The following is a 17722-nucleotide window of genomic DNA, read 5'->3' as shown; positions in this document are numbered from 1 at the left end:
AAAATAAAATAAATATATATATATATATATATATATATATATATATTTTTTTTTTTTTTTTTTTTTTTTTTTCAGAATGAAGAAAGTCATAGAGATTCAGAACAACATGAGTGCAAGTAAATCCCAATTTTTTGTGAACTATGCCTTTAAGTAGGCCACATTTTCATCTGTTGACGCCATAATGATCTATGAAACAGTTCAAAACAAACAGGAGGGAGACGTCTGATGTTTTTATAATCATAATATCCTTAGTTACTGGATATTTGGATATTTGCTTCTGCAATCTAGCAGCTAATAGTATATATTGACTTCTAGAGAAGAGTTTTTTCTCTGTTGGGTCCGTGGAGCTTGGGAGGGGAAGCAATAGTGTTGATCTCACACATAATGACCAGTAGCTGGTGGGATGAGTCCATCCATCTCCGTGAAGTAAACAGGTCCCAGCTGGGCTCCATGCGTTCAGGATGGAAAAAGGGAAGTGAGGCCGGCTTCACCCGCCTCCCCTAAATAAAACAGGCGACAGGATGCACCCGCACTCGAGAGGACTGACACACCATCCAGTGGCTACAGGGGAGGAGCAGCTTCCGCTGTCATGGGTGTCAAGTCCACTATTAGACTGCAGAGTGAATCCACATGGTGCCTGGAGTATAAATTGAGACTTCCTATGTGTTAGTGGGAGTGGGGACTCAATAATCCCATGTGTTAGTGGGAGTGGGGACTCAGACAATAAATCTGTACTCCAATTCAACCTGTGAGCAATCTGTCCTGCATAGCCATCACAAGCTAGCTCTGGCAATAAGCATTATGAGGGGCGACATTTACTACTTTGTAATTTGTGTCATTATATTAGATTGAGCGTGAAAATTCCAACAGCATGAGAATGGATGCAATGGCGACTAAGACTTAAGTTATAATATTAAAGTACACAGTGGCTAAATTGACCTGACTATTTAATGATACATGCTGCTTTGCCAAGTTATTGCACACACAAATTGCATTCTATTACATTACAAACAGCGCTTATAACATACATCCTATACATGCGCACCAGGGAACTTCATTAGTATTGATTAGCTGTGCTAATGATTTAATAACCTCATTAAGGAACATTGTTCTTATGTAATGAAAGATGCCAGAAAAGAGTCATAACATAGCCTTGTTTTAACTTCTTAAATTCGGTGTAGTGGCAAACAACCAGTTTAATAATTTGCCTTATTCACCTCCAGATTAATTTGACCAGGTTGACATTAAGTTAATCTCTCATTGCATTCTGTTTCTTTCTCGACTGTAAGAAATATTACAACGATGGCCAATTTATCAAAGAATTGTTCATACTATGTTTTGACAGACACATTATCCAGTATAACAAGTCATTAGCATGGGAGACACAACAAGTTAATGGATGCCCCATCCCTCAGCACCTCAGCAACTGATCTGGACATTTGTTAACTGGTGCTTGGTCATCATTCTACTTCTGAACACCAAACTAATTCTTCCAGCAAACATATTCTTTCTCACCCAGTGCTGCACCTTAAAAATTGAAAAGAGGCAATACTTTAGCTTGCACCCTCCATTGAGAAGCCATCTTAGCTTCATAATGTTAAATCATATTAATATGAAAGGTAAATAGAAGCCATATTTGGAGAATGAAAGCTTTTTTGTTGCTTGTTTATTTTAGATGTACTTAAAAGTTTTATGGTGTATTGTACAGTTTTTCCTTTGGTATTAAAATGTGTACTTGTTCTCTTATTTCCTTTTTAACAATACAGGCCAAAAAATGCCCGGTCCCTTCCCCTTTGACAAAATGCATTAAGAAGTTCATCCATCTATTTCAGAGGTTAAAGACAGTGAACCTAACATTCTGTCCTCCAAAAGTAAAAGCCCATTTCCCTTATTACAAAACTGAGAACTGTAATTCTGTGGCAGTATAGGACTACAAATGTTACATTTTAACACAAAAATTCAAGATCATAAAGATTGCATGAGATACTTTTGAAATCAATAAGCATTCATTGGAGGTATCACCTTTAACAAACATAAGCCTATCTAAAAAATGAACTCTAAAACATACAGGAAGCTTAAATGTCTGTAATGTATTTTTTCAGATGGACAGTGAGCTAAATCAAAAATCAAATGCTGCTCATTTCTGTTTTCATTTTTAAAATGATGCTATAGTTGTGAATATATCAAAATTAGCTACGTGCAAATGAAGCGGGGCTATAATTCTTGTCATGTTTAATGAGAGTGCTGCCTCAGTGTAGATGTACTTGAAGCTATCAGCAGCATGGCTGTGCGCTCAGAGATGCGGCTGATGGATCACATGTCCAGTACTACACAGGTACACTAATGCACTTATGTGTGTGTGTATATATAATCCACATTGAAGTCATCATACGATCAACTATAAACGATAACGATAACTAGTTAAGTCGTGTCGTCGCGTTGGCTTAAGATGGTAGGCATTGTTCGAAGCTTTCTATTTTTTACTGAACAGTTTTGGGGAAACGACAAAATGACAAAACTGTGATTATAACTTCCCATACATAGATATCATCAATGCATAATCAAAAAAGAAATAGTGCTTTGTTTAATAGTCGCGAACTATTTTGGTACTAACAAATTGTGCACATAAATGGTATTTAATTGAAATGAAATGACACACATTTCTTACAAATTATGTAGTTAAATTGTAAGGGAAAACAATCATTTAGACCCACCAGTTTCATTGTACATTAATAATAAGGTATTTTGTAAGCTTCGGCGCATGCACATCTTAAAAGCTATAATTAAGTCTACACTGTAACAAAAATGTCCATTTTAGCGAAAATATAGGCTACACCATTGCACTTCATTAAACTTTAATGTTGGCCATTTGGCCAGCATTAATCTGGGCCCCATCAAATATTAATACTTTAATGCATCTTACGTTAAATAATCACCACCCACTTTCTTCAAGAAGGAAATCGAGAACATGGAAGTGTTTGCTTTTCGTCTTTTATTACACATTTATTTTGTTATCGTCTTATTTAGATAGATTAACGCATACAAAATAAAATGAATAATTAATACAAAAGTTAACACGCTGCAAATTATCGAAGTATCTTCCCAAATTAATTTGAATTATAAATTAATTCTGTCGTATTTAAAATAAATGTTTTAACATTTAACAGGACATTTAGAATTTCTTTCAAATCCCCATGTTGTGATCAGTAATCATCTCTTTTTGATGAAGTATACAATTAGCTTATTCCCATAAAAATGATTGTGGTTTTTTTTCTGAATTAATTTCACAATGAAATGTAATATCGTTGACAGCTTTTAAAAATATTGTGTGTGATTGATCTTTCTCGCCATAAAATATTGACAAACCACTGTAATTCATTTGAGTTCATGGTCGCGAAATATTGAACTGTTAACAAGAGTGAAAAAGACTTGACCTCGAAATCACTGCCTCATCTTCGCATGATCAAAAATATCCAACCAGAAAAAGATCTCAGCAACAGAGACTGCATAGCCAAGTTAATGATGTAATCGAAATGGCCATTTTTGTGTTGTTTTGAAAAATCGTTGGTGTTTGGTTTAATAAACCATCTCTTTGAGTTGCCCTGCTGAGAAGGGAATTCCAGTGCGTTTCATTGAACAGACTCGTCGTGGTTTCTTTAGCCAATTGGGTCTCTCATCCCAGAATTGGAGGCTTAATTTTACCCAGCCTCTTTGGCATTTTGATTGATGTTCCCGTGGCTCCATCCGGCAGGCTATAGCTATAAGGGTAAAGGGAGGCAGTAAAAAAGACAATCGTCTGTAGTTCAGTCCTTCTCACACATGCAGTCAATGCTATTAGATTACGACAAGTCTGGACTAAACTGTGTTTTAGTTGCTGTATGATAACTGGGGTGACGTGGAGGATCCTGTAGGCTCGCAGGAGCGCGCGCGCCTCTCCACACCATGGATCATATGGGAGCGCATCTCCACCAGTCGCACGCAGACACCATCAGTTTTGGGATCGATCAGATTCTTAACAATGCAGACCAGGGGAGCTGCATGATCTCCAACCCCAGAATGCAGGACCTGGACTACGGTTTGGGCTGCATAGTCAGCACAGCCTATAATACCATGACGGGCAACTACAATGTCAATAACTCGGGTGGATACAATGGAAACTCGTGCAGCGTTGGCTCCCTCAACGGCTCGTACAACATGAACTTGGGCACGAATGTTAATGGAAATTGCCTTAATTCTTCGGGAGTGATCCGGGTTCCAGCGCACCGGCCGCTGAGCAGCGTTCACTCGTCCATTCCCACCAGCGTTGCCACGGTGCCAGGAATGGGAAGCATGGGCACCATTAACAATCTCACGGGATTAACGTTTCCATGGATGGAGAGTAACAGGAGATATACCAAAGACAGATTTACAGGTAGAAATCTTTCTGAATTTAGCAGTATTTCCTTGCTTTATTTGAATCTGCGTTCTTATTAGAAATTGCACTGTAAAAATGTTTTCATCGTATTGTAATCTTATTAATTCAGTGATCAAAGCGGTCGAAAAACTGCAAAGACTTAATGTAGGTTGTAACTTTGTCACAACTTCTACTTACAATTTTTAGGTAGCAATTACTCTTTTAACATTTTTTTTTTTAAATCCATGAACTAAAATAATTCACAAGGGCTTCACTGTTAAAGCCACTCCATTACATAGTTTTTTTTTTTATTTTGTTTCTGCCAACGTTATAAAAAACATCTTCAAATTGAAGTTTAAATTTTAAGTTGTTTTTATAACGTTGTCAGAAACCAAATTAAACTAGTCTCGCGAATTAATAACATAACCGAACGCTTAATAACAATCACTACAAATCTATCGTTGGCCAAAGAAAAGTATCTTAAAAATTAATATCCATACAAATGTTTGCCAATGGTATAAATAATTACGGAGTTTATGATTGTCTGTTTTACATTTAATTAATGACTAGTCATTTTTCCTCACATGAGAACTTCAATGTTGATTTATCACGTCTGAAAATGTTCCACAAGCTCATTACTGTTTTAGCAATATTATTTAAAGGAATTACAAACGTAAAGTGAAAATATGCTGTTGTTACCTTCATGAGCTATTGATTTGACCCTTCACCGATGTAACCTGATGTAATCCAAATAATATTTTCGACTCGAATGAAATCACTTAATTTAGATGTTACCAGGCACATATCTTGTTATCTAACAAAACATTTTTACAGTGTGTGTGTTTATTTATTAAATTTCACATAGTCGTCGTAATAAGAAAATACTAAAAAAAAGTATTTTATTTCCTCAATCAGCCTATATATAGGCTATTCCTGTCTATTTGCTTGCTTGGCTGAACTTATTCGATATTTCGTGATAGTTGCATGTTTTTTCAAAGGACAAACGTCATCTTTCATCTCTGGAAGTCTTATTTGTTTCACACTGCTTGGCTCTGTCGTTTTGCTCATTCCTTCCGCTTGCTTTCACCGTCTCTCAATCTAGTGGCCCTCTCACCGTTCACTGTAACACGCCGTATAGGTCACCCGTACCAGAACCGAACGCCTCCGAAGAAGAAGAAGCCCCGGACGTCGTTCACGCGCCTCCAAATCTGCGAGCTGGAGAAACGCTTCCACCGTCAGAAGTATCTGGCGTCAGCTGAGAGGGCAGCCTTAGCGAAAGCACTTAAAATGACTGATGCGCAGGTCAAAACATGGTTCCAGAACAGAAGAACGAAATGGAGGTGAGCTTTTGTGATCTAATCATGCTTTTACACTCACACGTAATGTATTATTTTCGTCTAACCACTAAACCCTGTTGAGTATTTTGTTTTAAAGACCTGTAAGAGGTCAGTTATAAGTTCCATAATGCATTCCATATCGTGCTTTGGAAGGCCTGTTCATGCAGTTCACTAGCTTATAATTCAATCAATATATGTTTAACTGACTCCATTTAGTTTGGAATGCCCAATATTGGTTGACTGTGGTCTGCTTCTTTGAAGTGTAAACAGGTTATATTTTTAATTATGGACTTCTGCCAATGTCTTTTTTTTATTATTCCAGCTGTTACTATTTTATTATACATTCTGCTAGGCCTGGAACTGATTTGGAGCAGACATAAAGTAATTTTAGCAGACACTGATGGGCCAGTATCGAGCTTTTAGAAATCGACATAAATTATGTTCTGTTGTACTGCAACAAATGTTTCTTAGTTGTGTTAGAAGATTAATTACATGCTGCACAAGCAGGATAAATGATGTGATGACGTTTATGCGCTACCAAAATAATTGATCACAATCACAACAATTGAAGTGCACAGACATTTATGAAAAATAAATTAAAATGATCGTGATTTGGCTTCATCACTGATATGAGAACCTGAAATGTAATTTATATTGAATTAAATTTATAATAATTTGCATATATATATGCAAAGTATTTTATATATATATATATATATATATAGCTATATATATATATATATATTCTACTTCATTTTCAAACTTTAAGATAATGAAATAATGATATATATATAATATATATATATATATAAGATAATGAAATAATGATATATATATATATATATATGTAATTTCAAAGATTTCCACGTACCTATAGTGAATTCCAAATTAATGACAAAAACAATAATAATGGAACGTTTAAGTTTAATTCCACGTTATTAAGTAGCCTACTAATTAGAGCCTACCAGTTATGCCAAAATAGTAATTTTGTATTCTTTGGTATTAGGATCACCGGCTTGTATTTTTGGATTAAATTTAGTCAACCACTCACTAAAACGGCTGTTAGAAATCATGACTGAAATCACCGACTAAATTACTTCTGTGCTATGATCCAAATCCATGCAGGCGGCAGACAGCTGAGGAGAGAGAAGCCGAGCGACAACAAGCGAACCGAATCCTTATGCAACTTCAGCAAGAAGCTTTCCAAAAGACTATAAACCATCCTGTTACCCCGGACCCAATCTGCCTACACAACAGCTCTCTATTCGCACTTCAGAACCTGCAGCCCTGGACTGAGAACACGGCAAAAATCTGTAGCGTTTCCAACACTGATTAAGGGACTTTTATGGACGTGCGATGTTCAGAGGAATATCTCAGCATCACATTACTTTCTTGTTTTTAACGTAAAATCACTTTTCATTTGTACCTAATACGCAGCTTGTATAAAACAGCTAAAAGAATAGTTGCTGCTCTCCGTTACAGTCGTGCAGAATAAGCCTATTGTTTTATTGAGCCTATATAATTTCGATTTCAACAAAATGTAAACATAAAACACTGTCATATTTCGTTTACATATCAAACATTAATTTTATTTAGTATGCTTCCAATAGCCCAACGTGTGTGGTAACACTTTATAATAACTTTCATTAATAAGTAACAAGATATTACAAATAAAAAACCGATCAGGATGGACGAATATTGGTATAGAATTATGGGCTGTTTCCCCAATAGGCTATTAATTTAAGCAGACCTACTATTAAAAAAATCGTCACATATGTGCCCAGAATTATGCTAAATAGCCTAAATCGTAAGGTCACCAAGCAGTCCACTGCTTAAATTGCTGAATATCTAAAGCAAAACGCCACCTCTCTGTTGTGCGTGGAAATAGCCTACTGTAAGCCTCGTTATAATTAATATCCTTGTCATTGTCAGGATTAGACATGCAGGGTGAAAAGAAACGATCCCACTGTCTCCAAGCACACCCTGAGAAGCTTGCACCTCTTTAACCCGCAAACAAGTGAAAATGAAATCTGTGTTTGAGGACCTCCTTGCTAAAATGACGGTGATTAAACTAAGACAGTTTACAGCCGCGATTCCTTCAGTGATAGGCACTAGAAGTGTTGTTAACGTAGGCTACTTAAAACACTGACAAAGTTATAGTTACGCTACTCATGTGGGTACGTGCAAAAATGAATTGAAATTTAATTTTAAAGTAAAATGTATTTTTAATAGTTTTAAATGGGCGATTCTGGGTAAAAAAAAAAAAAAAAAAAAAGCTAGTCTAATTGATGACAAGGCGCCGGATAGAGCGTAAAGCGTGTTCATGTGGTATGCGCACTTTTGCTAAACGCCTGTAAGAAAAGAACGGACGTTCATAACCTCGTTAAGTAGCCTAGACGAATAAATAGGCTATAGCCTAGGCTATATGCACTGTAAAAAATTTCCCTGTAAAAAAACGGTAATCTACTGGCAGCTGAGGTTGCCAGCATCATACTGTAAAAATACAGTGTGCTACTGTTTTTTAAATTAACAGTAAAATGCTGTTTTGTCATCTACAGTATACTACTGTAATTTAGCAGCATATATCTGTTAAATTACATACTACTCATAATTCCATGATCTCAATTTTAAATGCAGATTATACCCTGCATTTTCTATTTGACTGTGTATTACAAAAGAGAACAAAGTCAAGTTATGTTTTGTTTTTTATTTTGATACAACACTAGATAAACTTTTACAATATGCCCTAAAACAGGCATGCATCCAACCATACAAACATACTGTACATAAAGTCTTTGTTCATAAAATGCAAATATACTCTCAAATCAAGCTTCAGTGAACACCAGCTAATGTTTTTTCAGCATTAGCCAATTTAAACTCTGATATAGATGATAATTTAATGGAGGTGAAATGTCTGTTTGTCCATACAATGCAAAAGAAAATGGGGATCAAACTTTCAAATACTTAGGCAGTTTTCTGAAGTGATTCGATTTGTTTGGGTGAAAACACTTTTCACTGTACATCTTGCAATTGCAATCTCTCATTTGTGGTCCTTTGATCTAATATTTTGGTGTCTTTGATTAATCATAACTTTATGTTCCTTTTGGAGCTGACAGGTTTGGCTCCCATTTGTCTTCCATTGTATGGGCAAATATTTCTTAATGACAATATCTTAATTTGTCCTTCAAGAGAAAGAACTACAGATTTGAGACAGTATAAGTTTGAGTTAAGGATGAGATACTTCTGGACTGATGGTTGTCTTCGTCATCTTGGGTCTTCTTCTGCAGTTTGTCCAGTTATTTAAGACACCTCTTTTCTCCAGGCAGCTTTGATCCTCTTTTCTGGATTTATTCCAGCAAAGTATCTAAAGAATAAGAGTAGACAAGTTTAAATTCTAAACGTTTTCCAGTGTATGATACAAGTCATACATACTGCATTTATAATAAGTGGTTTCTAATATGAGGCACATTAAAGGGTTACTCCACCCCAAAAAGAAAATCATCACTTACCCCCATGTTGTTCTAAACCTGTAAAAGCTTTGTTTGTCTTCGAAACATAAATTAAGATGTTTTTGATGCGTTCTGATAGCTCTCTAACCCTCCCATTGAAAGCAATGTAATTAACACAATCAACGTCCAGAAAAGTTGCAAGGACATCAGTAAAATTATCCTTGTGACACCAGGGGTTCAACCGTAAGTGTGCGAAGTTACGGATACGTTGTTTTCATTCCAAAGAAAGCGTAAATAAATGTAGAAAACGTATCCACGTGGTGCAGCTGACACAGAACAGCATATACTGTTTGCGTTCAGTAGATACTCTCCAAAATAGTGCTTCAGTGATGTGGAGGAGACAAACTGTTGAATAACGTTGTTATTTTATTTATTTAGCGTACAAAAAAGTATTCTCATAGCTATGATGTCACATGAACTATTTTACTGATCTCCTTGCTATGTTTCTGGATGTTGATCGTGTTAATTACATTGCTGTTTATGGGAGAGTCAGAGTGCTGTCAGAATGCATCAAAAATATCTTAATTTGTGTTACAAAGATGAACTAAGCTTTTACGGGAACAACATGGGGGTAAGTGATTAATAACAAAATTTTCATTTTGAGGTGGAGTAACCCTTTAAGGTAGATCTTTTGCTGATAATAGAAACTAGTGTCAGTCTGGAGCGTGAGCTTCGTTTTAATGAAACAAAATGCAGACATATCTAATATGATATACTTACCAAGAAGGATCAAGCAGGGAATCAAAGGCAGGTTACCCATATTCTGAAGGTCAGAAGGAGTGGCAGACATCTATTAATAAAGAAAACAATTTAAGATGGCTCACAGTATCTGCAAATGACAAATTAAAAAACTAAACAAACAAACAAAAAACAAAACAAAAAACAATGTGCTACTTGTTGCAATATTCTACAGCCTCTTAGATTCAGAGTAGGAAATCAAAATGATAATTTTCTGATCATTTACTCACCTGTATGCTGATTTAAACTCTGATGATGCAATAGATGATTTTTAATGAAGATGATATGCCTGTTTGTCCCTACGATGCAAAAGAAAATGGGGATCAAACTTTCAAGTAGCAACAGACAAACAGTAAATGGAGGATAAAGATTATTACTCGCATGGTTTAGCCAGTTTTCTGAAGTGATTCAATTGGGTGAAAACAATTTTCACTGTATTTGCAATTCCATTCTCTAATTTGTGGTCCTTTGGTCTGATATTTTGATATCAGACAAAATGACTGGTGATTAATCATACCTTTATGTTCCTTTTGGAGCTCGACAGTTTGGTTCCCACTGGTCTTCCACTGTATGGTCAGAACAGACATCATTTCTCCATGACAATATCTTCACCTGTCCTCCAAGAAAAAGTCCTAAGAGTTTGAGACCGCATAAGGTTCAGTGATTATGAGAGAACCATTTTTAGGTGAATGATTACTTCAACAAACAATAGGCAAACTTACATTTATTTTTAAAAGAATGAGTCCTTTGCTTCTCTGCAAAGTCAGCCTTCAGTAGTTGAACTACAAGGACAAGAATAACATAACGTAAAGAACAGATAGCTTCTCTAGTTAACCAATTACAGACATCCCCCACAAAAAAACATTTAAACAAAGTTTAAAAATAAAATAAAACCGTCTGTCGACTGTCATTCCGCTATTTTTTCAATCCCTAGCAGTGGTTTGCACATTCACTGTAATCATGCAAGAATTATGAATTTTGTTCATACACACATATCTTTTGCTTACATAAAGATTGGGACATGTGTCCATTGCATAAATTGTGATGGTAGTAAATAGCAAATCAAATGCAGTTTGAGTAAACTTATACAGTATGCTAACGAGCTAACAATGCTATCATATCTTGCTCGGTTACTGTTCAGTGATTAAAACACACTATCCTGTCATCAAATTACGCTTTGCTGGCTCTTTATAATGTATGTTAATATTCAGAATTGTTCTTGGTAACTTACAGATAAAACCAAAAGCGTAGTTGCAACTAACAGCAGCAGATAATGGACGGTGTGAACCTCACACTAAAATTGTAACCATGCACACAAGATAAACAACATCATTATACAGTATTTTTTACTCCGATAAAGTTTAGGATGTGCAGGTTAGAAAAAAAAGAGCGTTTCTTACCAGTTTGTGTGTGATACGACGACAGTTCGTTCAAAGGGTTCACGCTCCTGTGGTAACTTGCTGATAAAAACACATGATCACGAATCCAATTTAGATCCCAAAAGCTTAATTGGATGTTTAAACTTTAATATTTAAAAGTAATAAGTACTTTTGAAATTAAACAATAAAAGGCAGAGCTGCAAAATTACCTCATGCAGATAAACTAAGATGTCGTCCTATGCGCACGTACAAGGGAAAATATGGTATTATGCTGTTAAATAACAGTGTCTTACTGTTGCTGGTCATCTTGTCCCACAATGCATTGCATAAAACAGTAATGTACTGTTATTGTATGAAAACAGCATTTTACTGTTAAATTTCCTTGTAAATTTACAGAAATTGTTTACAGTGTGGGTGTATCATGCTATTGCGAATCAAAGCTTTATTCTACCTAATTTACTGTTTTAACTGCATTCAACTAATAAGCTGATGAGCATTAGGCTACATTATAAACAGTGTTTTTATGAAGTGTTACCAATTGATTTTTCGATAGTCTATCGTTTTTTTCACAATTGTATAGGTTTACTTGGAGGGATTGTATTTTGCACGTTTGTTAATGAACACTTGCAGCAAAAATAGTCATGTGAATTAAAATATATTCTACAGGAAAAAATGGGCCTTCATGGACGTAATCTTCATCTTCATTCTTGTAATAGGCCTAGTCATTTTTTCAGAGGCGTGATATAAATTAGGACTACAGCACTTGTTATGCATAAATATGGTGTTGACGTTCCAAAAAGATTAATCGTTAGCAAATATTAATTATTTTTACATTATTTGTAAATATGAACTTTACTGTATTACACTTGTAGGCTTAATGTTGTCGGGAACCAGCAGAAGCAGTGACCCCCCCCCCCCCCCCCCCATATTCCAACCATTTTTAGAAATTAAAGAGACAAAGACGAAATATCAATGCTCAGTAACACCTGTACTCAAGTCTATAGGCTACATTTTTTTGTCTGAATTTTAATTTTACACAACCATCAGTTTATCAAGAGGCAGATCAACTTGGTAGCACTGATTATTCGTTTACTTGAAATATATGTGATTACAAGATTTTTTTATTTGTCCTTCACTTTCCTCTGTGATGTCGGCGTGACCTATAAAATATATTTTTTATTATAGCTTGATATGAATGATTAAATATCTGTGGTCATGTCTCAGACTGGGTCTAAACTGTTCTATTTTTTTAGGGCTTTTTGTTGAAAATAGCAACACCTCGCAGGTTTGGTCATAGATCCCAGATATTTGTGATGAATCTCTACTCAAGTGAATGACAGTTTTGGTTGCATGATAAATGGATGATTTTTTTGTTTTTCTTTTCTATTGGAGAGTGCAAAAGTGTGTTTATGATAACTATGTGCAGATGTGATTGTGTTCCTGAAAATAACCAGAAGCTTAGGCTATCCAAAAGTCAAGTCAAGTCAAGTTGAGCTTTATTGTCATTCCGCTACATGTGGGGACATACAGTGGAACGAAATGTCGTGCCTCGCAGGACCACGGTGCTACATAAATACAGACATACAACAATGAAGTAAAAAAACACTATAAACCTATACACAACTAACCTACTGACAGATTTTAAATATAAGTATACTATATATAAATATTTACCCTAGACAAACTAAAAAAATAAAAGATAAAAAAAATACAAACTATACGAATGCGTCACATAAATATTTACCCTATACAAACTAAAAAAATAAAAGATACAAACTATACGAATGGTTCACATAAATACCGTACATGTGCAAAGAGAAAAATTTTGAGTCAAGCAGCTACCTCCTGAAACCTCCATGTTTCAGGAGGTAGGGGTTTGCATGGGGTTTCAGAGGGGGGCGGGGTGGTTTGAGTTCAGGGCTCTCACAGCCTGGGGGGAAAAGCTGTTGAGCAGTCTGGCGGAGCGGGTTCTGATGCTCTGGTACCGTCTTCCTGATGGTAGGAGCTGGAAGAGACTGTGGAAGGGATGGGTGGAGTCCTTCACGATGCTGTTGGTTTTGCTGGAGCATCGTGTAAGGAAAATGTCCAGGATGGAGGGGAGAGGGGCACCGATGATCTTTGCAGCTGTGTTCACTGTCCGCTGGAGGGTCTTGCGGTCAGCAGCACTGCAGTTCCCGTACCAGACAGCGATGCAGCTGGTCAGCACACTCTCAATGGTGCCCCTCTAGAATGTGGTGAGGATGGGTGGAGGGAGACTTGCTCTTTTCAGCCGGCGGAGAAAGTGTAGGCGCTGTTGTGCCATTTTGGAGAGAGACATGGTGTTGGTGGTCCAGGTGAGATCCTCTGTGATGTGCACCCCCAGGAATTTAGTGCTGTTGACTCTCTCCACAGTCGAGCTGTCGATGGTCAGTGGGGGGTGGTCAACGGAGTCCCACATTGAGGGACAGATTGTTAGTGCCACACCATTCAGCCAGCTGTGCCACTTCCTCTCTGTAGTGCGTTTCATCGTTGTTGCTGATGAGACCTACCACTGTTGTGTCATCAGCAAACTTGATGATGTGGTTGGAGCTGAACTTGGCAGTGCAGTCGTGAGTCAGCAGTGTGAAGAGCAGCGGGCTGAGCACACAGCCTTGTGGGGCACCTGTGCTCAGTGTGGTAATGCTCGAGGTGTTGTGGCCGACACGGACTGACTGAGGTCTTCCGGTTTGAAAATCCAGGATCCAATTACAAAGGGAATTGTTAAGGCCCAGCAGGTTTAGTTTATTTATGAGTTGTTGTGGGATTATTGTGTTGAATGCCGAGCTGAAGTCAATGAACAGCATTCTAACATAGGAGTCTTTATTTTCTAGGTGGGTAAGAGCCAGGTGGAGGAAATTGCATCGTCCGTAGAGCGGTTTGGACGGTATGCAAACTGCAGCGGGTCGAGTGTGTTGGGGAGGCTGGTTTTGATGTTGTGCATGACTAACCTCTTAAAGCACTTCATCATGATTTGAGTCAGTGCTATGGGACAGTAGTCATTTAGACAGGACACAGGTGATTTCTTTGGTACCGGTATGATTGTTGTGGATTTGAGACATGTCGGGACGACTGCCTGGCTCAGCGAGGTGTTGAAGATATCTGTAAGCACATTTGTCAGCTGTGCAGCACAGTCTCTCAGAACACGGCCATGTATGTTGTCAGGACCCGCAGCCTTGCGTGGTTAATCCTAGATAGGGTCTTCCTTACGTCGGCTGGAGACAGACAGAGCGCCCGGTCGTTGGGAGGTGTGGGCAGTTTTTGTGCAGGTGTGTCATTCTGCATTTCAAACCGTGAATAAAAGTGGTTGAGTGCATCGGGGAGGGAAGTGTCATCATCACAGGCCTAGGGCGGGGGCTTGTTGTAGTCAGTGATGGTCTGAATGGCTTGCCACAGGCTCTGTGTGTCTCTGGTGTCTGTGAAGTGATTGTTGATTTTTTTGAGCATATGACCGTTTTGCATTTTTAATGCCACAGGACAGATTGGCTCTTGCTGTTTTGAGTGCTGCTTTATCTCCTGATCTGAATGCTTCATCTCTGGTCTTTAGCATCCCACGAACCTCTGCTGTCATCCATGGCTTCTGGTTTGCACGTGTGGTGATGGTCTTGGTGACTGTCACATCATCAGTGCACTTTTTGATGTAAGCAGTCACAGTTTCAGTGTACTCATGCAGGTCTGTGTGGTTGTTGTAGGTTGCTGCCTCTTTAAACATGTTCCAGTCTGTGCACTAAAAGCAGTCCTGTAGTGTTGAGGTAGCATCATTTGGCCAAATTGTGATGAGTTTTTGAACCGGTTTGGCAAGTTTGAGAAGTGGTCTGTATGCTGGGATTAGCATAACAGAGATGTGATCCGAGTACCTGAGGTGGGGGCGGGGTACAGCCTTGTAAGCGTTCTTTACTGTTGTGTAAACAACGTCCAGTGTGTTGTTTCCCCTTGTTGCAAAGTTCACATGTTGGTAGAACTTTGGCAAAACTGTCTTAAAGTTTGCGTGGTTGAAGTCACTGGCTATGATGAAAAAGCAGTCAGGGTTATTTGTTTGTTGTTCACTGATGGCGCTATACAGTTCACGAAGCGCGTCTTTAGCGTTTGCACACGGGGAAATGTAAACCGCGACAATAACAATGGCCGTGAACTCCCGCGCCAGATAGAACGGTCGACAAAACTGCATCGGAAGGTGGTTTAAATTTAATAATTTCTTCCGAAATTGTATAATATGTTACATAAGTGTTTTTAAAAACTTTCCAGAATGTTAAGAGATGGAAGTAATTTAGGATAGGTCAGAAGCTACTAACGCACACGAACGTGGGTAAATGGGGCCATCTCCTTATACGTGATGAGCTCCAAATAACTACACGACAGACAAAAAGGTTGATTTTATGAAGGTCTACTTTCCTATTTCATATAGGTTATAACATACATCTAGTGTCTTAAAAACATTAGCCTATAATTTGTAAAAGAATGTGACTCCGTGATAGTTGCATAGGCCCTACCTCCATTAGCCTAGTTTGGCAGTAGGGCTATTTCCCAGTGCTATATGCTATTAATGTGAGGGATATCCTACAATTTTCAGAAGATATTTTACCATCTTTGGCCCTGACAATAATAAGGCTAAGCTAACTCTATAATAGTGCGACATATTTTGGAAATAAAGTGCACTTTTCGCATTTCCCAATTGTTGCTTTATTATTTGGTTATTATTATTAGGCTTATTATAGGCATGGTACCATCAAAAACAGTAATTTTATAGCCTAATCTTCTGAGTTCTGAAAAATTAGCTTATTATTTTACCGCTTATGTCTCACAGGAAAGCTCACTGTTATTCTGTAGTATTTTATAACTGGTTTTCACAGTGTTTCTCGTCTGTTCTTCGCTTTAAAAAGTTGCATGCATATAGTCTATGGAAAATACTCGGTTCTGCACGTCTTTAGCGCCGCCGCAACCCTCTCCAGTGGATTTTGTGTCCCTAGATGATGACGCATGCATCGTCATTTTCAATCGTCGAAACGTTCTTCAGTTGAGCAATTTTCTGCTGCGATAAGGTAAGGGTTCACCACAGATCAGTGCAGCATCCGTGCAAGATGTCTCTTTTACGTGTTTGCTGCACTACGGCTAAAGGTTTTGTAAAGAGAGGATTGCTTTTAGAGTCGACTTATACTGGTGAGTGCAACCAGAATACCTTTGATTGGGGTTTAACTGTTCATTGACATGCTTGCACAACATGCTTTGATTTGCCTAAACATCCTTTATATTTATTACTCAGAACCGAGTTCAAGTCTTAGGAAATATATGTCAAATAAAGTGTCTCGCTGCTCTCCTCTGCAGCAGGATATGCATCTGGTGGTGTGACCAAAGATAAAGAACCGTTAAGGAAAGCGAAAACGCCCCAAGGACGCTTTGATATGGACGAAACCGAGTCAAAATCTAAAGATGTTTTAAAACGTAAGAACACATGTCATTTCTGTTATAGAGTTAAATTATTTGTACGATAAATAACATAAAAGGTCAAAGGGTATCTATCGAAAGGATATACACCAGGGCTGTCCAGATTTAGTCCTGGAGGTCCGGTGTCCTGCAGAGTTTAGCTCCACCCCAAATTAAACACACCTGAAGCAGCTAATCAAGCTCTTACTAGGCATACTAGAAACTTCCATGCAGGTGTGTTGAGACAAGTTGGAGCTAAACTCTGCAGCACACCGGCCCTCCAGGACTGAGTTTGGACAGCCCTGATATACACACATAGCTCAGAATAAATAAATGACTAATTAAATGCATTAAGTTTATAGGATTAATATGACATAAAATTGAATAATATTTAATTTCTTCTTTAACAGGATTTCCAGATGGCGTGAATCCAGAAACTAAGGAGAAAGGTGGTCCCAGAGGTCCTGAACCTACACGATATGGTGACTGGGAGAGGAAGGGACGTTGTATTGATTTTTAGTTTGCCCTGTTAAAAATATCCAAAATGTATTTATTTTAAGATTTGAATAATACTTCTGCAAACAGATACAAAAAGAGAATTTCTGGACCAGAAATGTGTTTCCTGTTTGTATGGGCCTACTATGTAGAATGAATAGTTTGTGTAAAACTTGAACGGTTCTGTTCAGCCTTTAATGGACATTTTGAAAAGAATCCACTGGCAATCTAATGTTTTATTCCTTTAAAGTGTGTAACACATGTTTGCATGACCTGAAAGATCTCTTCAAAGAATAAACATATTCAAAACTTTTTTTGGGGACAGAAAGATTTGTCACAAGGACATGTTTGTGATCATGTAAATGAGTCAGTTTTATTTTGTGGAGAGAGAAAACAAAAGTTATTACTTCAAAAGTTTTCCTATGTATCTGCACA

At 37.6% G+C, this 17722-nt stretch overlaps 2 protein-coding genes across 3 annotated transcripts; both read left to right on the top strand.

Moving 5' to 3' along the window:
• The first annotated feature begins 3524 nt into the window (after positions 1 to 3524).
• LOC306884115 (T-cell leukemia homeobox protein 1-like) lies at positions 3525 to 12581 on the top strand. Of its 2 annotated transcripts, none has more exons than XM_079439802.1 (4): positions 3525 to 4411; positions 5532 to 5733; positions 6856 to 8157; positions 11766 to 12581. In XM_079439802.1, exons 1-3 carry the CDS (start codon positions 3943 to 3945, stop codon positions 7064 to 7066), a joined length of 882 nt encoding a protein of 293 aa, XP_079295928.1. In that variant the 5' UTR covers positions 3525 to 3942; the 3' UTR covers positions 7067 to 8157; positions 11766 to 12581. The 2 variants fall into 2 exon arrangements, with proteins under 2 accessions (XP_079295928.1, XP_079295927.1); XM_079439801.1 differs by having other exon boundaries at positions 3726 to 4411; positions 5496 to 5733.
• A 3744-nt stretch (positions 12582 to 16325) lies between these two features.
• Positions 16326 to 17599, top strand: LOC306884116 (succinate dehydrogenase assembly factor 4, mitochondrial-like). The gene is made up of 3 exons (XM_079439803.1): positions 16326 to 16528; positions 16694 to 16810; positions 17203 to 17599. Exons 1-3 carry the CDS (start codon positions 16450 to 16452, stop codon positions 17310 to 17312), a joined length of 306 nt encoding a protein of 101 aa, XP_079295929.1. The 5' UTR covers positions 16326 to 16449; the 3' UTR covers positions 17313 to 17599.
• Positions 17600 to 17722: the final 123 nt, after the last annotated feature.

Source organism: Barbus barbus, assembly GCF_936440315.1.
Source record: "Barbus barbus genome assembly, chromosome: 18".
NCBI classification, from domain to species: Eukaryota; Metazoa; Chordata; class Actinopteri; order Cypriniformes; family Cyprinidae; genus Barbus; species Barbus barbus.
The sequence above is the reverse complement of the archived record's forward strand: the minus strand, read 5'-3'. Positions and strand labels throughout refer to the sequence as shown.